Consider the following 24,329-nt stretch of genomic DNA (forward strand, 5'->3'; position numbering starts at 1 on the left):
ACCTGAGAGCTAGGCGACACCCGAGCGAGTCCCACCCACCCTTTCCCGATTTATGGGGAAGTCGCGATATGTACCGCTTTTTGTGCAGGCTTCCCGGGACTTGGTCCTGGGCAGTTGGGGATTACATCCCCGAAGCGGGGCTCCCGGCGGCTCGGGAGGCGTGCTTGGGGACCCCCGGGCCTCTCCGGCTCCGGTTCCTGCGTCCCCGCCCGGACGGCATCCCCCTCCCCGGCGTTGCGGCTGGCGCGCGCCCCGCCTGACGCTGCAGCTGGGCCAGCGACTCGCCATTGGATTAAAAATAGCAGCTCCCGCCCGCCGGGGCAGGGGCCGAGCCTCCCCAGCCCGACCCGATCCCCAGCCGGCGCGGCTCCTGCGCCCAGGTCCGGCTCTCCCGCTGCGCCGTGCTCCTCCCCAGGCCCGCCGCGCTCCGCGGTCATGCAGCGCCGGGGTGCCCTGTTCAGCGTGCCGGGCGGCGGCAGGAAGATGGCTGCAGAGGACCTGGGCGAGCTGCTGGTGCCGCACATGCCCACGATCCGCGTGCCCAGGTCGGGGGACCGGGTCTACAAGAACGAGTGCGCCTTCTCCTACGACTCCCCGGTAAGGAGGATCCACGGCGCAGTCGCGCGGCCGGCGGCCTGGGGAACCGGGTGGCGCGCGGGGTAGGGGACCCCATGAGTTGCGGGCCCGGGACCTCGTTCTCTTCCAGCTGCTTCTCCTCCGGGCGCAGGGTTTGGTTCCCCGGCACCAAGTGAGTGCCCCCGGGCTGTGGTGGCTGAAGGTGGGGTCCTCTGGGGCCTTAGCCCCGCTAGCCTGCGCTGGGCTGCCAGGGCCCCGGGTACTCGTCATTCCGCCCACAGCCCCAGCGCCGAGAACCGCAAGGAAGAGTTAGTCCTCGGTTCCGAGATGTTCTCGCGGGTGACAGAGGGCGGGGACGTGGTAGGCGAGAGTCCCCCTAGCCCGCGACGCGCACAGCCCCTCTCTCTCGAGTCTAGAAGCCTTTTCTAGCCCAGGATTTCTCACCGCAGGACAATGCTGTTGGCCTCTGAGCTCTCCCCCCCACCCCCTCCGTTTCCCATCCCATTCCTTTCTGGCCATTGTCAGGTCGGTGGTCCCACTAGGGCGGCAGAAGTAGAGGCTCTGTCGCTGGCTTGTGATGGCTCCCTAAAGCCTTACTCAAATCTTTTTCTTCTAAGTGAGTCACTGGGCTGATGTGCGCTATGTGAATTATTAAAAGTTCACTCCCGATTCGTGACCCCGAGGGAGGAGGGGGAGTTAAGAGGCGTTCTGGCCTTCCAGCAGGGAGGATGGTGGAGTTTTCCAACCCGGTGGGTTGTGAGATGAGCCTGCGAAGTAGAAGCAGAGTGAAATACCCCCTTCAGCAGTCAAAATGGGCTTCAAAGTGACTCAGCTGTCTGGCGGCTATCTGCCTTTTTGAGGACCAGGCTATTTTTATCCTTCCACTTTGAATCTCATATGTCACCTAGCAGATCTTGGGGCATCGTGAGGTGCATGGGTTGGAGGGAGAGACAGGTTTTACAGAAGTTGTCCAACGTATTTTATTCTTAGAATGTAGAGAGTTATTGGAGGAAGAACCCCCGTGAGATGCAAAATCTCAGAAGTTGCCTGAGGCTTGGGGTAGTTGGGAGCATTCTTTTGGTTGGTGTACGTTAGGGTTCTCTCGTTTTTATCTTGTGTGGGATTGCTTCGTTTTTCTATAATGCTAGTCCAGGTGATTTGGGGGATCAAACCTAACAAGTTTGTTATCTGTTTATTTTCATATTTTTAAAAGAGACGGAGGTAGAGTGGAGCGAGAGGTTACATTTCACAGTTATGTATATTTTGACCACATTATTCACAGTGACGGTCAACCCAGCCTATTACCTACAGCATTCTTGGAAAGACCGCTTTTGTTTTTTCTTTAGGTTGTGTGGATCCAGTGGGGTAGGTTACATGAAAAACTCCCGAGAGTGGAGCTTGGCTAGCCCCTGGCTTCAACCAGGGACAGACTGCAGACTGGAAGGTGGCCTTACGCCTCAGGACTTAGAAAATGGCTTTCTCCATGGTGGACTGTTACTGGAGGCAGGTGTAAGAAAAAGCTAATTGCTGTTACTGGTTTCCATAGATAGGAGCTGGCTCTCTGTGTGCCAGAAAGTGCTCCAGAAGCTTCTTGTCCGTGTAAGCGATGAGTTTATGGGTGTTGCCATGTTCCTTGTGGGAGCCTGGGACTGTTTACAGGCTATGAATCATCCTGTTTCACTGTCTGTATTTCAGGGAAGATGACGAGGGCTTTTTAACTGATAACTTAAAGCATGGTCCTGATAGTGAGAAGTTTTTTTTTTTTTTTTTTTTCCTGTGAGAGTTTAGCAGTTCATTGAGGATCCAGTGTTTTTTGAACACTTAACTTTGTGCCAGCTCACATGTGTGAGAAACACAGTTGGATGGTGGCAAATATAGCAAAAAACTTTAATTGAGAGAAAGGTCAAAAAACAGTTACATTGGAGTCGGGTTGAAGAAAGACATCTTCCTTTCAGACAGTTTTGAAAAGGCTCAGAGCTACAGATAGAAGATAAGGTAGGTGGACCTTCCTAGCAGAGGGAATTATATGGGTAAGATATGCTAAACACAAATGTTTCCTTCTTGTTTGCCTATAATGTACCGGAAAGCAAAAAGATTGCGTTGGCCAAGTGCGATAGTTTTCTGGCTGCCAGGATAAAAATCCCTGACAGGAGCAGCCATCTAGAGGCGAGATTTAAGTTGGCTCGTTGTGCACTCCGTGTTAGAGTGGAGGGCACGGTGGGGCAGCTAGGAGTGTGTGGCCGCTCAAGGAAGCAGAAGGCTCAGGCCAACACGAGAAGCAGATATAACCCCCAGTGACCCATTTCTGCTAGGCAGACCACGCCAAAGGTTCTGACACCTCACCCCTTAATAGTACCACAATCTGGGGCACAGAGTTGGTGGTGGGGACAAGGATAGACTTAAATCATAGCACCAAATAAGCCATAACTTCAGAACCAAGAAGGGAGTAGAAAGAGGGCCTGAATCCTGAAAAAAAAAGTACTTGATTTATTTTTATTATCTGTCTGATTATCTGTTGTCTGTCTGTCTGTCTATGGTGCTGGGTTTTAACTCAGGACTTTGTACATGCTAACCTCATTCTCTATCACTGAACCTTGTCTTGGTTGTAGGTCCTTATACGTGTTAGACAATACTCTGCCGGTACTTGGAGAAAGACAGTGAGGCTAAGCGTTTGCATCGTGGACACGTGAGATATGATAGGCTCGGTCATGAGAGCTTTGTAGGCTGTAGCGAGTTGGACAGTGTGAAGCTGATCTCAGTGCTCCCCAGTTTCATCCCTCCTTCCAGAGTTTAGTTCAGAACAGATGCTAAAGGCCGCTTTGGTTTTGCCCCGGTCTAGCCTCCGGCCTCGATGTGTTCAACTCTTCTCAATGTGGTTCAGCTCTTGACGTCTGTGATGTGGGTGTCAGACACTGTGTTGAAAGTTTTGTGATGTGGGGCGGGAGTGGGGGGATTGTGTGGGGTAACCTCTGGTGAGGCCAGTCTGTGGTTACTCACTGTGCAGTACTCATTTCCCTGTCTGATATTGCCTTCCTCTTGTGATCAGTTTTCAAGGCTCTTTTTCAACCACTCCTGACTCCATCCTGTCCTGGGGTGTCTGTGCTGCATAGTTTGTGTTGTATACAGACTCCTGCACCTAGGTGCCATATCTTCCATACTGGCTTTCTTCCTGTTTATTTTACCCCTTAAATTCTTATTTTTGAAACATTTACTAGGTGTGACATCTTGGACAAAGCAGGAGGTCCCGTTCAGAGCACACCACTCCCCTCTGATTGAGGAGTGAGCTTCTTGTCCATCCCTTGTTATCTTAGGCATCTTTTTTTCGTAGTTATGACAAGTTGCAGACAAAATCCCATTTTGGCTAATGGGTGCAGTCCTTTGAGGAGGCAGGAAGTCATGGTGGCAGGAGTTCGAGGAAGTGCCTCACCTTGCATCCACAGGCGGGAACCAGGGAAGTGGATGCTGGTGTTTCATTGCTTTTCTCCTTGTTATTCAGCCTAGAACCCCAGCACATGGGATAGTTTCCCTACTGAAATGAACCCAACTGAGAACCCCCCTCACAGCCATGGTGAGGTTTGTCTCCTCGGTGATTCTGGGTCCTGTCAGGTTGACGGTGAATGTTAACAGTCACACTGGCCTTATCTTGGCTCACTGAAAAGAGCAGGCTTCGGAACAGGCAGCTTGTGTCGGCAAGCTGTCTCAGGGAAGGGAAAGGGATGGTGACAAGGAGAGCCCTGGCTTACCAGCCTGCAGCTGGCAACAAGTCCCAGGGAGGGGAAGCTGTGGAATGCTCCTCCAGCCTTCCACATGAGGTACAGAAGAGGGAGAGGGTATTTATCTTCTGCCCACCCCACAGCCCTGCTGTGCAAGTGTCGATCCAGGACACACCCTCACTTCCCAGCTGAGCATTTGCTCTGGAAAGTCTCTTCAGCATCCCCGGCTTCCAGGAGCGACAGCAGCTGAGGAGCTGTTCAGCGCCTCACAGGGCTACCCAGGGGTTGAGAGAAGCTGAGGATGGCCCCGGAACCTCCTTCCTCCCTTCCAGTAGTAGGGCTGTTTGCAAAGGAGCTTCCATTTCCCAAGGTTCTTAGATGGTTCTCAGATGGTCACGGCTTTCCGATTTCTTTGTAAAATTCAAGTGCAGAAGGGCCTTGACTGACTTAGCTAACCAGGGAAGTTTTGAGAGAACATCTACTTGTGGGAGAACTTCCTGTTAGGGGTCTGGTGAATCTTCCTGGACTTGTCCACCCAGTGTCACTCATACACTGGTCACAGTGTCAGGTGGTGCCTAGAACTGTTTGAAATGGGACTTCTGGGAGTTTTTGCTTCCCAACCCAGATCTTCTGAAACAGAAACAGCCGGCAAGACCAGCTATTTATGTGTTTTTTTCAAAACAGTTTCCTAGGGGCTGGGAAGATGGCACAAATAGTCAGTGCAAAACTTGTCACATGAGTGTGGGAATCTGAGCTTGGGTCCCCAGACTTAGGAAACGAGCTGAACGTCAAGGCCTGTGTCTAACTCCAGTGCTGTGGAGACGGGAGGATTCCTGGGGCTTGCTGGCCAGCCAGTCTAGCTAAATTGTCCAGCTGCAGGACAATTGTCTCAAAAGAAAAGGCCAGAAACGATTGAGGAAGACATCTAACATTAGCCTTTGACCTCCTTGTGTGCATACAGCACACCCCACCATCTGAACACCCACACATATACACATGCATGTATACATGAACACGGATGAACACACATACATGCATATATACTAGCACATATGAACACAAACTCATAAACGAACATGCAGACACCTTCTTTTTAAACAATGTTCTTCATTGCCCTATATTAATTCTACATAATATGGGTTTCATTATGACATTTTCATGTATACACACACACACACACACACACACACACACACATACTGAATTTTGACATTTCACTCCACTACTCCCTTTTCCCACTCCGGCTGTTCTCTTTCTCCCTAATTAGTCTCCTGCTTTCATAGTCGACCACGCTACCTCTACCTCTATAGTTCTGACTGTTCTAGTTATCTCCTATAGCTCATGTAACAGCTGTGTGTGTGTGTGTGAGTGTGTGGTTTGTTTCACTTAGGTGTCTTTATCCATGCTGCACATATCAGGATTTTTTTCCTTTTAAAGGCTGAGTAGTTTCCCATTGTGTATACAGATGCTCTCGCCCTTCTTCATTTGTTCATCTGTTGATGGATATTGGATGGCTTCTGCCTTTGGCTTCTGTGAATTGTGCCATGACAGACAGCATCTGTCTCTTCTAACAGCCCGTTCTGTCAGTCATCAGATCTGGAGTAGCCTCCTCTGTCCCGTACATGCCGAGGCTCAAGCCCTCAGCAGCTCTTGCTGGGCCCTTCCAGAAGCTTCTTAACCAGTGGCTTTGCTCTCCTTCCAGTCTTGCACAGAGTACAGTCTTGCACACTGTCCTCTGTAACATTTCTAGGTGCCTGTTTGACATCATTTCCGGCCCAGAGCTCCCCAGGGCTGCTGTTCAGATGACTCTACCTCAGCTCAGCAGTTTACCTTGCTGACCCACCTGTTCTGTGCTTAGCTCCCAGATGCCTTTTCAGTCTTAGGAGTTCCATGCTTTAAAGCTGGTTCAGGTGTTAACCCCCAGCAAGCTGGGCTAGGTTCTTACTTTGTCTCCCTCCCTTTTATTAGTCTTTAAACACTTTTTTTTTGGGGGGGGATTGCTGTCCTAGGTAGGATGCAGTTTGTTCAAACCATGGAGTAAGTAAGGTTAGAATATAATAGAGAACTAAATGGAAAAGAACAGAAAGCTGGAAATGACACCATGTCAAAGTCTGTATTACTAAGCCTGAATATTTTCTGGTTGCTTATTTTTACAACTCTGAACATATATTTCGGAGTGAAAACTGTTATTAAATCACCAGCGTGGTACTTTAATTTTGCTGTATTACTGCTGAAGTCCTACATTTGACATTTGAGATGCCAGGGAAGGGTGCCTTGTGTACTGTGATTCTAGATGCCCCAGGGGCTTTGTAGAATTGACCCTGTGACGTTTCCCTGGGAGAGGACGAAGGGCCCGGTGTCTGTGGGTGCCACCAGCACTGAGCCGTCATCATTCATGTAGTACTGTGCGATTGCCCCTGGACCCCATTGTCTGTGCGCACGGAGGCTGTCTTAGCAAGAGCTGGAACATCAGGACAGTGCAAGAGTGACATGAATATGATGGAGCTGTGCATGCCTGTACTGGCCTGTGATGATTCCTGGGATGCAGGATAGTGCGAGTTTCCAGTGATAAGCAAAACCTTTGCATTCAGTGAGAAGAGTATTTTCCCAGCATGTTTGTCCTCAGAAATGCACAAAACCCGCATAAGAGTGCAGGCTTGCAACCCTAGCACTAGAGAGATGGCGGCAAGACAATCAGGAGTTCAAGGACATCTTCCGATACATAGTGAGTTCAAGGCCAGCCTGGACTACCTCAGGCCCTTATTTTCCCCATTCCCATTTGGTTTTGTGTCACTGAGTCACTCTCACTTCTTACTTAGACCCTGATATTCAGCCGCACTTGGGTAGGTGACATAGTGGCAGAGCTGTGAGTAAATGGAGGCCGCAGAGGCCCACAGACAGGAGGAAAGTGACGGATCTTTGTGTATCCTACTTGAATGTGTCCAACATGGACCCACCAAGCATTGGGGACTTTCCTGAACATCTTCTGTGTACCGTGTGTGTTACTGGCAGAAGGGACACAGTTCCTGCGGCTCTCCTGTTTCACAGGTTCAGAGAGCTTAGGCGACATCTTCAAGGGATTTTTCAGAGTCTGCTGTGTAACAGATGCCATGTAAGCTGTGATGTATTATGCGGTTAGACAACCCCCGCCGTAAAGCACTTACCCAATATTTAAATGTGGCACTTAAAACATGTGTGTCTTAGTTAGGGTTTTATTGCTTGGATGAGACACCAGGACCAAGGCAACTCTTATAAAGGAAAACACTTAATTGGGGCTGGCTTAGAGTTTCAGAGGTTTAGTCCATTATCATCATGGCGGGAAGCATGGAAGTGTGCAAGCAGACATGGTGCTGGAATTGCTGAAAGTGCTACATCTTGATCTGCAGGCAGCAAGGAGATTGGGTTGCACAGTGGGCAGAGCTTGAATAAAGGAGACCTCAAAGCTTTCCCTCACAGTGACACACGCTTCCTCCAAGCAGGCCACACCTCCTAATAGTGCCACTGCCTATGGGCCAAGCATTAAAACAGGTGAATCTATGAGGGCCAAATCTTTTCAAACCATCACAGCATGCATGCAGGTTCTATGACTGAGAACAAGCAATGCTTCTGGCTTGGACTCCTAGATGGATCCAATGGGGTAGCTTGTTGCGGGAGGGCATGAAGGTCTTTTATGTGTTTGACACACAAAATTGTCTCTTCTGGAAGAGCCAGTCAGTGGGGAGATGGCAGCATTCTGATTATTACTCCGTGGGGCTATAGAGGACGATGGTCCCGATAAGATTTGACCTGGTGGTGAACCAGCAGGAGTGACAAGATTTTGTTATCTTAGTATGTGGAGGCAGGCAGAAGGACTGAAAGTTCAAGGCCAGCCTTAGCTGTGTAGGCAAATTCAGGGTTAGCCTAGGCTACATAAGATCCTGTCTCAAAACAAGATTAGTTCAGATTGACTGGCTGTTTAGGACCGAGGGAACAGGGAGGCTGGAGGCTGGGTGGGTGCTTTTCTCGAAGTGAAAGTAGACAAGGTGTAGAGTTGGGGGAGTTGGAGACCTGGAGCCAAGGGTCCAGATAAATGCTTGCTTTTGTACTGGAGGATACCGCATCCTCAAGACCACGGCCACGGGGAGTCCACAGAGCAGGAGTAGAAGAGGAGTCCTGGCCAGTGTCCTGGGAATGGCATGTGTCAAGGGCAGCCCCGAGGAGAGTGAGACAGGAAATACTAGGGTGCTGGGATTTTGTAAAACCTGGGAAGCCTGGGGAGGTGGTAGTGCCTCATTTAAATACTCTGGATTTGTGATGGGCTGCGACCCACCTCTGTGCTCCTGGAATCTTGCCACCCACTTTTGGAGGAAGCAGTGCCTGCTGTGTCCTTGTCTCCTTTCCTCTGATTGGCTTAAGCTCAGGGACCCGCAGGTTTCTAGGGGCCTTGGGTAGTATTTCCCCCAAAAGTTAGGCTATCGTCAACTGTTCTGGGAAGGATACACATACGCCCTGGAGTAGATTTGCGGTGGGTACCAGTGTATGCGATTAGCTAGGAAACAGAAATGTCTTAAAAGACACTTGTAAGTGGCTGCAACCATGCAGATTTTGTTCTAGTGAAGCCAAATGTCTTCCTTGCGCTGGCTAATTCTTTGGGTCTAACTATGGACGAGGGGTGACCTGGACATAGATGTCTATTCCCAGCCGTTCTTAGAAATAGGGTTGTTGGTCTGCTGGGGAGATCAGAACATTGCTTGGGCAGGAGGAAAGAGAAAAGAAGAGCAAGAATGTGAGGGTGGGAGTACAGGAAGCAGGATGTAAGGCCTCTGAATGGCTCGTGTGCATGGCCACTTGGGGCTCACTGTATTGGTTGGCAGGTCTCCAGCCTGAGTGGACCTCAGTGAGTGTGCGTTCTCTCTCCAGGGCCCTCATTTGATATCTGGACAAAGCCAATGAGGACAGAAAGACGGAGGAGATTGCCAGCTCTTTAGGGAATTCAGCAGCATCTTCCCGCCCAGTCCTTGGGGTCTTGGAAATTGTGTGGATAGGGACAGTCCAGCCAGCAGTGGCCACTTCGCAGGGAATGAGCCACCCTTTGACATTCGCGAGGGCACACCTCTCCTCTCTCTACAGGAAAGCCTGGCGGAATGCCTAGCACAGGCGCCTCACTCGAGTCGGGCGGGTGGCTGTCCCTGTCCTGCCCCTTCTGCCTCTAATGCAACAGCAGGGAAGGAAAAGCTGCTCTTTTTTTTTTTTTTTCAAGCCCTGGCAGCAATTGCTGTGCTTGCCGACAGCCGCCCACCCGACTCCTGCCAGCAAAATGACATCTGCTTCTTAGACAAACGAGGCAGCCTTGTGGGGAAGGCTGGCCTGGGTTCAATCCAGCCCCTACTCTTAGTAGCCATGTAAGCTCAGCAGGGCCATCACTTCTGTATGTTTATGGCAGGTTGGGGTCCTCAGCCTGGGATCTATGTGATCCTGCTGTCAAGCATGGGTTCCTGCTGTTTTGCCTAAACCTGTCTTAGTCAGTGTTCTGTTGCTGTGAAGGGACACTATGCCCATGGTCTTCTTATAAAAGAAAGCATTTAGTTGGTGGCTGGCTTACAGTTTTAGAGGTTTAGCCCACTATCAGCATGGCAGAAAGCATGGTGGCCTGAAAGGAAGACATGGTGCTGAGAGTTGAGAGTTGTACATCCGGATCCACAGGCATCAGGAAGAGAGAGACACTGGGCCTGGCCTGAGCTTTTGAAATCTCAAAGCCAACCCTAGTAACACACCTATTCTAACAAGACCACACCTCTTAACCTTTTCAAATAGTGTCGCTCCCTAAGCATTCAAATATATGAGCCTATTGGAGCCATTCTTATTCAAAGCACTACAGTACCCATGATCTTGGGTCTGTGTTTTTTCTCATGTGTATGTGTGTGTGTGTGTCCTCTGAGAAGGTGACAAGGCACCCACAGGATCTTGTCTTGGGCTTGACAAACAAGGGCACAGTGTTCTTAGGGATCCGGCGAGAAGCTGCGACCATGGTGAGAATCATGGGTTTTAGTCTTTGCTGGCTCTTTAAAGGGACCCCTACTCACTACTGCTCATCCTTGTATCAGCTCAGCAAGATGGGCTTTTGTGAGCTTGCCTGGAAACCCACTTCTCACATTTAACAAAGTCTAATTAGGATGGGGAGCTTCATCCTGAACCCGTCTCTTTTAGAGAATAAAAGGAGGATCTTGAGAGATGGTTCCGTTGGTAAAGAATGAGGCCTGTGTTTAAGCCTCCAGTATCCATTTTTTTAAAAATAAATAGCTGGCTTGGGCTGTGGAAACAGCTAAGTGGTTAAAAAAGTGCCCAAGCATAACTGCCGGAGTTTGGATCCCAGCACCCATGTTACAGTTGGGTGAGGCGGTGTAGTACATGGAGGACAGAGAAAATCCCTGGCACCCCCTGGCTAGCCAGCCTCACCTACTTGGCAAGTTCGAGGACAGCGAGAGACTGCCTTAAAAGAAAACAGATAGATGGCACCTAAAGACCAACACCTAGGGTCGACGTAGCCCTTGTCTGGCTTCCGTGTGTATGTGCATGTATGCAAAAATGCTCACACAGACATGAACACACACAAAGCATAACGCAATTAAGCTAAGATGTTAAGATACATGAGATAATGAGATCTGCAGGTGAATGGACGGGGCTGGAGACATTCTGAGCGAGGTCATCCAGACCCAGAAAGACACATGCACATTTTTTCTCTCATGTTTGGATGTTAGCTTTGAATTTTTAGATATGTGCATTTGGAATGCCAGTAGAGGTCAGAAATTTAGTAAGGGGCCTTGGGGGCTGGACGATTTTAAGGGAGAGGAGACAGAACAGAGTAATATAAAGGGTTAAAGGAGATATTGAACAAGGAAGATTAAAGTGGGGTAGGCACTGAAAAGGCAGGGTGGAGGAAGAAATATGGAGAGGGATAGCTAATGCTAAATTCATTTTGAAAAAACCATGTGGAAACCTACTAAGGAGGCTACTGTGTGTGTGTGTGTGTGTGTGTGTGTGTGTGTGTGTGTGTGTTTGATAGTTTGTTTTGGTGGAGTTAGCCTATAATGGGAGATTACACCTCAAGCAGATACCATGTGTTAACAAATAAAAACCTTAGAACCAGGAGTGAGTTATCTTTTCATCTCTTTTTGAACTTTTGGCCAAAGGTATTGAACAAACACCAAGCATTACGAGCTATTGCCAGCACTCTTGGTTATTCTCCTGTACTGGTGGGACCCTATTGCTTAAGACGCTACATACCTGAGTAACAGAAAATGGAGAAATTAAGTTGGCACTCACCTAGAAGCTTCCCGACTGGCTAGTTTTCATAGTGGTAGAAGGTGCTGTGTGTACAACCACAAGAGAAAAGTAATCATCGATTTTATCCCTATTTGAATATGTAAGTTATGGTAATGACCGGCTTGCCATGCCCACTGGTGCAGTAGTGGGACAGATGTTACAGGAGGAACCAGCTACTCTCTGATTGGTTCTAAGGCCTGCTCCATGGAATCTATACCTGACAGTGTAAACGGAGCTGAGAACTTGTGGCTAGGTAGGTCATAGGCCCTCGGGGAGACCTTAATACTGTTATTATGCTAAGTGGAGATAGTATTCACTATAAAAAGAGTTCTAATGACTTAGGACAGGGCATCCCTCAGCCCTCATCGGAGCAGCTTCTCCTTGCGGTGGATGGCAGTGAGCACAGAGACCCTCAACTGGTCAACATGCAGAGAGTGAGAGGCTGTGGGGTGCTCTAAAGGAGACATACCTCTCACACCCCTCCCCCCACCAAGGCTCAGGGATTTTCATGCTGGTGGAAACAGGTGGTAGATAACCTCAGTGAAATGGTGTCTTCTGGACACAGCAGAGCAGTTGCACATATGACCTCAGAGCAATTGTGGCAGGATGCTCAAACACTGTGAAAGCTGAAGCCAGACAAAATCCCAACGTGGAGGGGAGGAGGTGGACAGGGTCCCATCACTGGCTGAGGTGAGCTCTTGTTATTTCGTAGCTTCCAGGAGAGGAAGAGTCACCTTTCTTTAACGACTGATCCCTGGTAGATTGACCACACTCTAGGGCAGGCCTCCTCCCGAAACAAGCTGGGCCACCCTAACTGGGCGTGGAGGGGTTGGAGAATGAAGAAGAAAATTCTAAGCTTGGTGAATAGGGGAGGTGCGGGCTGAGGTGTACACGATCAAAATACATTGCATGAGGTCCTCAAAGAGCTAATAAAATACTATTAAAGTATGAATAAGTAGTGTTAAGCTAAGAAATGACTAGGAAAGGTTTTATTATTAATGGGGTGATTTCCAAAGTTTCCTTTTTTAAACCTGCATGTTACCTGGTTGGGTGGGTTTTAGGTTTACTTTAGCACTGGTGACAGTGCTGAGCTCAGTGTCTTCAGCCAGCCATGGCTGTCATCACCCACTGTCCTGTGAGCTCGCAGCTCTCCTTTGTGCCCTGTGCCACCACCCACTCCCCAGCCACTGCTGGTGACGGCATCCTCATTGCTCAGAAAGTCCAGAGTGGGAACTCAGTTTCATATCTCAGAAAAAAGCATCTGACTCCTCGGTGGACCCGTAAACACGTGACACCACGTGTTGTTGAGCTGTTGGGCTGAGGAGATGGCAGAGTCACCATCTATAAGTGCTGGCACGGAGGCACTTCCCATTTAAAATACTCTCGGTGGCTTTTAATCCTGCTGAAGGGGAAAGAAAGGCAGCTCCTGTTAGTGAGAGGTCCCAGAGCCGGCGAGTGAAGGCCCCTCCTTGTCTTCTACTGTCCCCTCCTGTCTCGTACTTCTTTAGCACCCATTTTCTTTTTCTTTGTTTTTTGAACGGGATGGTGAACGCCTTATGTAGCTGGGGATGGTCTTGAACTGCTGATCTTCTTGCCTCTGCCTCCCCAGGGCTGGGATTCTAGGCAAGCGCTGTGCCTGCACTGAGTTACATCCCTACATCTCTTCTGTTCCTTAAAGGGCTTTGAAGCGCGAGCTTGGCTTGCTGCTTCTCTAGCTGGGCTGCTTCTCCACCTTGGCTTGCCTGGTCTCTTATCATTATGTGTGTGCATATGTGAATGCAGGTGCCCATAGACTCCAGAAAAGGGCATTTGGTCCCCTGGAGCTGGAGTTACAGGAAGTTGTGAGCCACCCAGTGTGGGTTCTGGGAACCAAATCCAGGCCCTCTGAGAGAACAGCTCTTATCTGCTGAGCCATTGTCCGATTCCAATTTCTATTCGTTTTAAATTAAGGAACAAGTCTTTGTTCTTGAGTAACAGGTAGAAAATGCCAAGAGGGCTGAGGAGATAGCCCAATCAAAGACCTGAGTTTGAACCCCAGAACATAAGTAAAAAACAAAACAAAAAACCAAGTATGGTGGCATGTCTTTATTACCCCAGGCCTGGTTAAGCAAAGACAGTTGATTCCAGGAGCTTGAGAGCCAGCCCCTGTGAGTTCAGGCTCACGAGAAACCCTTTCTCAATAAAACAAGGAAGACCCTGCCCAAAGAACATGCAAGGTTCATCTCTGGCCTTCACACGCATGTGCACACGTACACATGTGTTCTCACATGTATTTGAGTTCTCGCACAGACAGAAGAATGTGAAGAATATAATCCTACACTATCCTCCTCTCTCATGAAGAAAATGTAACATGCCAGAGGATGTATGCTGTGTATGTAATATACACATGCAGTTTGGTTATCTAATTTCTTTGGAGGTTGGGTCTTCCTATGTATTCCTGGCTAACCTTGAACTCTCAACCATTGTGCCTTAGCCCTCTGGGTGCTGCAGTTACAGGTGTGTTTCACCACGTTTGCTGGTTACTGGATGTGTATTCCCTCAGGCTATACTCTCAAGTCTTTTTTTTTTTTTTTCTTTTCTTTCTTTGAGACAAGGTTTCTCTGTGTAATAGTCCTGGCTGTCCTGGATTTGCTCTGTAGACCAGGCTGGCCTCGAACTCACAGAGATCCACCTGCCCCTGCACTCGGAGTGCTGGGATTAAAGGCGTGTACCATCACACCCGGGCCTTCTCAAGTCCGTTTTAATGGCTGACATTTCAAGGCTGGGTCATGAATGCGTGTCAACCTCATTTTGTGATTCCAAGCAGCTGATTTGTTCCCCCCCCTTTTATTTAGAAGTTAGTGTTATAGAAAATACTGTGCCCTTGTCTCTTTTCTTCCTAGTGTAGGGGTGTGCGGGTCAGTCTCCATCCTGGCTGTGGCCCTCTGCCGACTCTGGCTCCCTGGGTCCTGCTCATTATGGAAGTGACCACATGTTTTCCACAGGAGATGCTGGAAGTGTCCCCGGCTTCCTGAGTTGTCACTCCCATGGGCACATTCTACTTATCTGCCTGCCAGCGAGGCTGGTCTCCAAGAAAACGCCCTCAGAGACCAGAGTTCTCTGAACACCTGCTGATTGACAGTGTGGGGTATTTTTATTTGAAACAACTGTTGACTCGTTCACATGTGTCTTTGAGACACGTAACCTTGACCTTTGTGTGGGAACCTTTGTCATTGTTTTAAGTGGCAGACAATGGAAAGGAGGTCGCTTCGCCCTTGACGGTACTTGGGAACGGCATGTAGGGTAATACCAAATAAGAGCATGTGTCATCCACGTGTTGAAATGCAGTACATGGGCTTTTGACACTGCTTCTGCTCAGAGCTCTATGATGAATTTACCTGACAACTGATTTCTTCCACAAAGGGTCAAACATTGTAGGTTTCCACACGGCTTTTTCAAAATGAATTTAGTGTTAGCTATCCCTCTCCATATTTCTTCCTCCACCCTGCCATTCCAGCCCCTACCCCACTTTAATCTTCCCTGTTCAGTGTCACCTTTAACCCTTTATATTACTCTGTTCTGTCTCCTCTCCCTTGAAATCGTCCAGCCTCCAAGGCCCCTTACTAAATTCCTGACCTCTGCTGGCATTCCAAATGCACATATCTGTCTGTCTGTCGTGTGTGGCTGACTATGTGTGTCAGCAAGGACAGCTGGAAGGGAAATTATTTCCATCCACGGTTACTGTTGTTTGTCCCATAATATAGAACATTGGAGAGGGAAGGGGGACACTCATCCCCGCAGAAGACAGACAGGACCTTGAACTGCTGAGCCATCTCACGGGCCCCAGATCGCTTTAGTAGCCTTTACTTCAGGTGTGACTTTACTACCAAATGGTGCAGATGGTAGTCTGGGGGGAGAATGTGTAGCTCAAGGCCGGCCCGAGTTACATGATCAGTTTAGGGACAACATGGCTTTCGTGGTGAGACTCGGTGTCTCTGAAAATCCACAACTAATGACAAACTCCCATCTTCCTGTATAGCCCTAATCACCTCTGAGAAGCTCTTACTAAGCTGAATTCAGTGCCGGTGCCTTGTGATGTGTCTGTCAGCTTTGCTCGTGTGTGGATGTTTATTCATAATACGTTATTATTATGGTATTATTATCCGTAATACGTTGCAGTCTTTCTTCCTCCTGACCATCTCTCCATTCCCTGCAGTGTCTCTTAACAGCACACCTCTATTCTGTCTCTCTGTCTCTGTGTGTGTGCACGACACTGTGTGTGGAGGTCATAGGATGACTCTAGTGTCTGTTTTCACTTTCCACCTTGCCTGAGGTAGGGTCTCTTTTGATCTTCACTGCTGCTTGCCAGGCTATGTGGCCTGAGAGCATCTTTGACCCCTCCTGTCTCTGCTTCCCATCCCCTGTGATAGCACTGGGATTACAGATGAATGGTACAACATCAGTTCTTCTGTGGGTGCTGGGGCTTTTCTAGTACAAAATTCCATTTTTTTTTCCCCACAATCCTTTCAAAAATGCTCTTCCACAGCACCCTCCCATGCCTTGGTACTAAAAACTCTCTCATTTGGAGTTTCTACTGCTGTGATAAAGCACCGTGACCAAAAGCAATTTGGGGAAGAAAGGGTTTGTTCCAGCCTACACTTCTCCATCATAGTCTATCACTGAGGAAAGACAGGGAAGAAACTCAACGCAGGAACGTGGAGGCAGGAACAGAAGCAGAAGCCATGGAGGAGAGCTGCTCGCTGGCTTTGTCCAAATGACTTGCTCAGCCCACTTTCTTATTTATACAAGTCAGGACCGCCTGCCCAGGAATGGCACCACTCAAAACATGCTGGGGCCTCCCACATCGCTCATTACTTAAAAAAAAAAAAAAAAAAGTGCCCTGCAGACTTGCCTACAGGAAATCTGGATGAAGGCATTTCCTCAATGGAGGCTCCTCTTTCAAGCTAACTCTAGCTTATGTCAAGCTGACAAAACAAAACAAAACAAAAAACCCAACCAGGACAGTTGGAGTATCATTTTGTATCTCAGACTGGCCTGAAGCTGACGGTAGCCTAAGTCTTAAACTCATGGCAATCCCCCTGCCTTAGCTTCCCGAGTGCTGGGAGTAGAGACATGAGACACTAGGCAGGACCAGTATTTAGAGATTAGTGAGGTAAGAGGTAAGAAAGCATAGATCATTAGGCTGCTTGTCAATTCTTTGCTGGGAGCTTTGGGAGAGCTTTCTGTTTCTGCGTGCCGTGAATGTTAGCACTACTGACAAGTCCCTATGAGGTACCCTCACAGGGCACAGAAGTCGCTCCCGATTTCAGAGGCCAGTCTGTGTGTCAGATAAAGGACGAAGGTGGGTGTTTACATAGTGTCTCTCGTTGGCTCTTTCTCTCTGAGTCGAGTTGCTCTGTTTGATTATGGACTTTGGGACAATGCCACACAGCAGTGGAGATGGATACAGAGTGCTGGGTACATTAAGCTTCTATCAAATGTCCTAGAAAACAAAACAAAACAAAACAAAAAACCTATCAGATGGTGTTGGTAGATTATCAAAGGATTAGCCTGGCTATTACTTTTGGATTTACATGGTAGAGCACATCCAAAAAAGTGTTTTTTTTTTTTTTTTTTTTTTTTTCTTTAGGAAGATGTTATCGTTTAGCATTTTCCTTCTTCCATTTGTTAATTTGTCTATTCTCTCACAGTTTGCCTACATTTTCCTTTCTGACTGATAAATACGTCTTGGTGCTAGACTGTATGACTGTCATACTTGCTTGACTACACTAGTAGGGTAACTACCTCGTAACAGCAGACAACCAACATTTGTGTAATGTTTCATGGCACAGGAAGCTCTTTGGTGTGTTTCTTCTCTTTTCTGTGTAGGCAGCCTCATGAGGTGGGAGTTACCAAAGCCTTGTATGTTAGTCAGGGTTCTTTAGAGTCACAGATTTATTGGAGTGACTTTCAGGCTGCAGTCAAGCTAATCCAGCAATGGTCAGCTGGGAAGGGAAAGTTCAAGAATCTAGTAGTTGCTTAGCTCCACAAGGCTGGTGAAGCTGTTTATGCTGCTGGTCTTCTGTTTATGCTGGAATCCCAGAGAAGTAGGCTTCAATGTCAGGGAAGGAATGGATGTGGTAGAAAGTCAATGGCAAGCAGACAAAGAGCAAAACCTTCCTTCTTCTGTGTCCTTATATAGACTTCCAGCATAAGGTGCGGCCCAGATTAAAGGGTGTGCGACTTCCTGCCTCCAAGGTCTGGACTAGAAGTGGATTCAGCCACTTCAGATCAAAGAGAAAAATCTCTCACAGGTGTGTCCTCCATTTCTGGAGTTCATGTCAGATATTGTCAAAGAATAGCTATCACACCTTGTTTCCTGAGAACACGGAACCCAGGACCTCTCAGGGACCGCATCAAGCACAGAACTGGATAGTTCATGACTATCCAGTCATCAAGGGATACAAATTCCATGTATCCCTTACCTCCGCAGCACAGCTAAAGCTTCAGACTCTTTAACAGAATTTACATTTTATTGAGAAAAAAAAAATGGAACTTTTTTTTTTCTGGTCACAATATATGGTGCTTGATTTAACAGATCAATATACTATCTATCATATAGACAGTATATAAATATATATATAAATACAGTATATATTTATATACTATCTATATGTCTATACTATTTATATACTATCTATATGTCTACATGTATCTACTATTGAGTACAGCTGTGCTAGAGAACATCTTTATTTAAAAGAAAATCATTTGACGGCACCTCTAACGACCAAGAGAATGCTATCCTTTTCTTCTTCTCTCCCTCCTCCCTCCCTTCCTCTCTTCCTGCGAGCTCACTCTGTAGCCCAGGCTGGCTCAAGCTTATGGTCCTCCTGCCTCACGGTCCCTAGGGCTGGGATCACAGGTGCACTCACTACACTTGACGTTGGTTTAAGGAATCTTGATAGGCGCTGTCTCACGTTTGTTTCCCTTTATGTTTCTTTTATTATTTTACATGCCGGGGTGTGTCATTACATGCATGTCTGTGTACCCGTTGCATCCCATTTCCATTTTTTTTTCCTGGAGGGGTGAGACTAGCAGGGGTTTAATAGCATCCACTTCCTTTGAAGAAAGGCTGGGTAATTTTATAGACCAAGCAATCAGAGTCATGTTAGGCAAAGCAAGAGAAAGAAATACGAAGCTGAGACAGAAAATCAAGCACGTGGAGCGTGAACATCAGCCTGACTTCACTCTAATGAAATAGCTTCATGTGTTTTGAAATGTGGCAGGAGAGATGAGAAGAGAAACAGACTGGAATCTGATTCTGAGACTTCCAGGCTGTATATGCTTGGGAAAATGACTTGTGATTAGCTTTTACGCCGTGAGACGGCAGTCCTGGTAAATAACTTGAAGTGGCTGGTAGAAGCAGCTTCTGGTATGCAGCTCTTGCCTGCATACCAGGCATGCCCGTTACTCTTTCTATCTCTGTGACGAACACCTGAGGAAAAGTTCGGTGGAGGAGAAAGGGTTTATTCCGGCTCCTGATTTCAGTGCTCTCAGTCCATGGTTGGCCAGCTCCATCGCTGTGGTCTGTGGTGGTGGGACTGTGTGTGGCAGAACGCAGTTGCTCACCTCACTACATTCAGGGAGCAGAGAGAATGTGCTACAGGCCTCCTCTTCCTCTTTTTATTCCATCTAGTCCCCGGCCTACTGGCTGCGGCAGCTCATGGGCAGGGCAGGTCTCCGTCCTTAGTGAATTCTGGAAACGCGCACGTACCCAGAAGTTCCACTCAAACTGCGAATAGAGATGCCCTTCCTGACATGCAACGATGCATGGCTTCTCTCCGTCTCCCTTCCCTGCTCTATGTGAGCTGTCAGACACACAGTTTCTAGGGTCCGGAGTACCTCACCTGGAGAGAGAGTATACTATACTCTTAGTAAGTGCACTCAGTAAGGGAGCTCTACTGGTGGGTGGGAAGCCTTTTGAGGTCCAGCCGGAGTCACTGTAGCCTGTTGCTGAGGTTGACCCTAATCACTCACTTCCTCTTCCGGTTGTCTGTGTCTTGATGACTTGGCCAGCTCTCCTTGGTAACGTTATGTATCCTGTCTCTTTCTTCTAGAACTCTGAAGGTGGACTCTATGTATGCATGAATACATTTTTGGCCTTTGGAAGGGAACACGTTGAAAGACATTTTCGAAAAACTGGACAGAGCGTATACATGCACCTGAAAAGGCACACGCGAGAGGTGAGACGGGTGTTTGGAGAGATTTCCTGCACGTTCCTCCACAGGGGACTTCACGGCACTCTCAGAACTTGCCATTCTCTTCAGTGGCGGGACACTGCAGCAGTTTGTAGGCACTCAGGTTCCCTCCCACCCAGTCCTTACCTTAGCCAGTTTTATTTTCTTTCTTATAGACCACCAGTTGGAATTAAGAAGCTATGTGGTGGAGTGATGAGAAAAAGTAACCTTAAGTTTAAAAAATATAAAAAGAACAAAGCTAACATATCCCAGTGTTTTTTTTTTTAAATAAGAGAAAGAACAGACTTGAAAGTTCATATCCCTTTGTTTCTTTAAAAAAAATCATAATTTTTACTTCTTCTTGAGAATTTTATACATTTATACAATAAAGCATGATCACAACCACCCCACTTCTTCCTCCAGCTTACACCCCTAAGGTGCCCCCAACATGTTCTTTCCCATAATCCATGTTCTATCTCTTTTGATAACCCACTCAGTCCAATTGGTGCCACCCATATGGGTGTGCGACCATCTTCTGGAAAGTGGGACATCTGTCAGTGGCCAAACATTGAGAAAAGAACAACTCATCCCCTCCAGCAGCTGCCAACAGCTGGCAGCTCCTCAGTAAGAGGTGGGGCCTTGAGAGCGTGTGCTTTGCCTGTGCTGGGACTTGGGTTGGCTTGATCTTATGGAAGTTTTGTGCAGGTAATCGCTGCCGTCATGAGTCAGTGAGTTCACAAAGTGCTGCCTCCCACTCTCCAGTTCTCACATTCTTTCTCTTCTTCCACGGTGTTCCCTCAGCCTTTCGTGGTGATGGCTTGATGAAGATGCCCCACTTAGGACTGAGCATTCATTTTCCTACTCTCAGCGCTTTGACTGGTCCCAGATCTCAGCATTGATTGACTGCCCACTGCAGAAGGAAGTTTGTTTGACCAAGGTTGAGAGCAGTCTAGGTCTGTGTGTAAACGTAAATATTTAGAAAGCAGTGAATGACATGGCTGTTTAGCAGAATAATAATAGCAGGCTCAACCTTAGGGCCTATGACCTACTTAGTCATGCACTTTTGACTAGGGTCATATATAGTACCAGGCATGGATTTCTCATCCTTGGGGCAGGCCACAAATCTAACCAAAGAGCAGTTAGTTACCCTGTAGCTGTCGTGCTGCTATTGTACCAGCATTGCCTGGCGGGCAGATGTTTCCTTCTGCAAGGTCCAGCTCTCAATAAGACCAGTGATTGCTTTTCTCACTCAGGAGCTTGCCTAGGAACTGTGAAGTCTAGCCAGTGGAGAGGATGATTCTTGGCCTGTCTGAGACTGATTTCTTTATGTCCTGTAGGCAGATGTGTGGCGTGTTCAGCAATAGGGTCTTACCATGCAAGTATGGTGGGCGACCAAGGACAGTGGCAAGAGCCTGTGCTGTTTTGAAGACCTGTGGGGGCCCCCAACCCTGCATTTGGTAACCCATGTCTTCTAGGAGTGGCGTTGTCCTCCTCTGCACAGTAATTCTGTTTGAAGTTGGCTTACTAACTAGTGGGTTTTGATTAAACCACCCTAAGCTCTGGGATTACAGGTGTTTGCTCCCAGGCCATTTTCTGTAGTGCTGGGGATTGACCTCAGGGCTTTGTGTATTCTAGGCAAGCCCTCATCTCCATATCCCCAGATCCTATTGGAGCCCTTCATGCCCCCAAGGTGTGACCATCACTCATTCTCCTCGTTATTTCGTGCACATCGGTATATCTGCATTTCTGTATGTAGTGCGGTTGTGCATTTTAAAGCTATGGATGCATGTCATCACACGCTCTCACCCATGATTTCGCACACCACCTCACCCCTCAGGGTTACAGAACCCAGCCTTGCTGAGCCACGTGTGAATTTATTTACTTCATATTTACTAAGAGGTGTGTAACGTTCCCTCCTAGGCTATCTGTCAGCTCCTTTCTTCTCCTATTGCTGAATGTTTGGATTGCTTCTGTTCTTTGTCGTGGCAAACGTTTTACTGCATTTTCTACAGAAACCCTTGTACAAAGATTTCTGTAAGAAACTTACCTAGTGATTCTGTTGGCTTGTGGGTGCCAACAGCCACATTTTTGTCAGGAGAAGGCTAATTCTCCCCAGGGTGTTGGTGCCAGCGTATCTTCCTTTCTCCTACCGGTGAGGAATTTCTGTTTGTCCCACACCCTCGACACTTTTTGGCCAGACTTTCAATCTTTCGCAACCAGTCTAATGGTTGTGAAGGGACACAAAAATATTTTGCATTTCTTTCTGTGATGATTGGATACTTCCTTATGTATTTATCAGTCATTTAGAATATTAAGATTATCATTGAGTGTTATCTTAGTTACTTTTCTGGGAAGAGGGGACAGAGAGAGAGGGGAAGGAAGAAAAGAGGGGAAGGGAGAGAGGGAAGGGGAAAGAGAGGGAGAGAGAGGGCGGGGGATGGGATGGGCAGCCCATTCCCAGTGACACACTTCCTTCAACAAGGTCACACTTTCCAATCCTTCCCAAAATAGTTCCAGAGGACCAAACATTCAAATACATGAGCCTGTGGGGGCCATTCTTATTCAAAGCACTCCAGTGTTTGTGTGTGTGTGTCTATATGTAGAGGTCAGAGGACTTTTAAAACTTTTAACACTTTTAAAACTGACTTTTAAAAGTCAGTTTTCTCCTTCTACTATGTGTTTCTGGAATTAAACTCAGGTCATTAGGCTTGTATCGCAAATGCTTTTACCCGTTGAGCCATCTCTGGTCTCTTACTTTTGTTACCACTTTTATTTTTACATTGTTGCAGATTTATTTGATTGTTGATATTGTTAGTTTTCAAATATCCATCTTATATAATTCTAATAATTTATAAACTGTCTTGGATCTTCTAAATAGCCATTTCTGATTTGAGTTTTACTTAATTTCCCATGACCTGATAGGCCAAGGAGTCACTGTTTCAAAGATAAACTTTGAAACCATTTGATTTTTGTCCTAATATTGTGCGGCCTATGTGTTTCTTCTGTTGTATTCTGTGATAATTTTTATAAGGTTCAGGTAGTTTCACGTCTTAGTGTGAAGTGAAATTTAAATGGGAGCCCAGAGATTTTACTTGTTCCGGGTCACAGGCGTGGTGGTGGCATCGTGGACTATTGGTGACCTCATTTGTGTGATTCTTCATCTCAGCTTTTACGTTAGACATTCCAGCCTTTGATGACAGCTTCCACTCATTTTTGCCCTTTTGCTTGTGTGTTCCTATTTTGATCTGCTGTTCTCTGGGCTCCAGGCCTCTAGGCCTGTCACTTGCTCAGCTTGCCTCTTATGACTCACGGCTTAAAACACCACATCAACAACGGTCTCCTTAGCTGACCTTTGGCTTTAACAATGCTCCAGATGTTCCCCAGTTGAGGCATTGGTGCTTCCCTGCACAAGTGCTGGGACTCTCCCGCCACAGTGGGGTTTGGGATGATGTCAGTGCATTTTGTGTTATTGTAAGAGGCAGACTAGCTTTATAAAGAGAAGAGATTCATTTATCTTATAGTTTGGGGGTCTCAAAATCCACAGGACCCCACGAAGTGCTCGTAGATGGCAGAGTATGTGTGCGCAGAAGTCACAGTATGAGACAGGAAATCGGAATGACTGGGATTCCACAATTCCTTCTGAGGCTGTATCCTGATAGTCCAATTTACCTCATTTTTAAAGCTCTCACCATTGCCCAATACCATGCAAAGGGCCAAACTTATAAGATAAGAGCCTTTGAGTGGGAGGTAGGAGATACAATGTCTAAAACTCAGCAGCGCAGTTCCAGAGTCCTGGCCTTGCTCTTCTGTCAGGGTGCCTCACTTGCTGTGTCCTCTCCCGCTCCCCTGAGTGGCCAATGAGTGCCAGCTGCTTCTCTCATGTCTTAGTGGTGCTGTGGTCATAGTGTTTAGACCTGGACGTCATACAATTTGCAAGCAAATGGATGGAACTAGAAAAGATCATCTTGATTGAGGTAACCCAGAAGCAGAAAGGTATGTACTCTCCAATAAGTGGATATTAGCCGTATAGTATAGGATAAACATACTAAAATCTATAAACATACTAAAATCTATAGTCCTAAAGAAACTAAACAACAAGGAGGAATCTAGGGAAGAGGCTTGATCTTCATTCAGAAGGGCAAAGAGGATAGTTTGACTTTCTTTTGTTTGGTTTCTTTCCTCTGGTCTTCCAACAGAACCTCAGCAGAATAACCAACCCCTCCCTCTCCTATCCTACTGTAGTTAGATCATGATCTTCAACTCAACTGAAGCCTCTTTGAACACATTCTCTCCCCAGTCACCATGTGTCTTCTTTCAGGGCTCAGGGCCTAACACTGTGCCTGACTGAGTAATGCTGCTGATCACGGAAAGCGCCTGGCTTGTCAGTGAGTGCTTGGTTGTCACACCTGCTGGATACACGTTAGGTCTGAGGTTACTTTACGTTCTAGGTATTTGAAGATCTGAGAGTGTTTCTCACCCTCCTTTCTTTCTTCTTTTTGTTTTTTTAAACTTTTATTAATTA

The 24,329-nt window shown here is 47.4% G+C and overlaps 1 protein-coding gene across 2 annotated transcripts in view; it reads left to right on the plus strand.

The window, feature by feature from the left end:
- Positions 1–298: 298 nt before the first annotated feature.
- The window catches only part of Usp13 (ubiquitin specific peptidase 13), a 96,919-nt gene continuing 72,888 nt past the window's right edge, over positions 299–24,329 (plus strand). The window contains exons 1-2 of one of the 2 annotated variants that reach the window (XM_060378203.1): positions 299–597; positions 19,688–19,813. In XM_060378203.1, coding sequence (XP_060234186.1) covers positions 436–597; positions 19,688–19,813 — 288 coding nt within the window. In that variant the 5' untranslated portion in view covers positions 299–435. The remainder of the gene's footprint in view (positions 598–19,687; positions 19,814–24,329) is intronic. The other variant, XM_060378204.1, reaches the window with a different exon arrangement.

The sequence above is a fragment of the Meriones unguiculatus genome, chromosome 2, assembly GCF_030254825.1.
Source record: "Meriones unguiculatus strain TT.TT164.6M chromosome 2, Bangor_MerUng_6.1, whole genome shotgun sequence".
Taxonomy (NCBI): Eukaryota; Metazoa; Chordata; class Mammalia; order Rodentia; family Muridae; genus Meriones; species Meriones unguiculatus.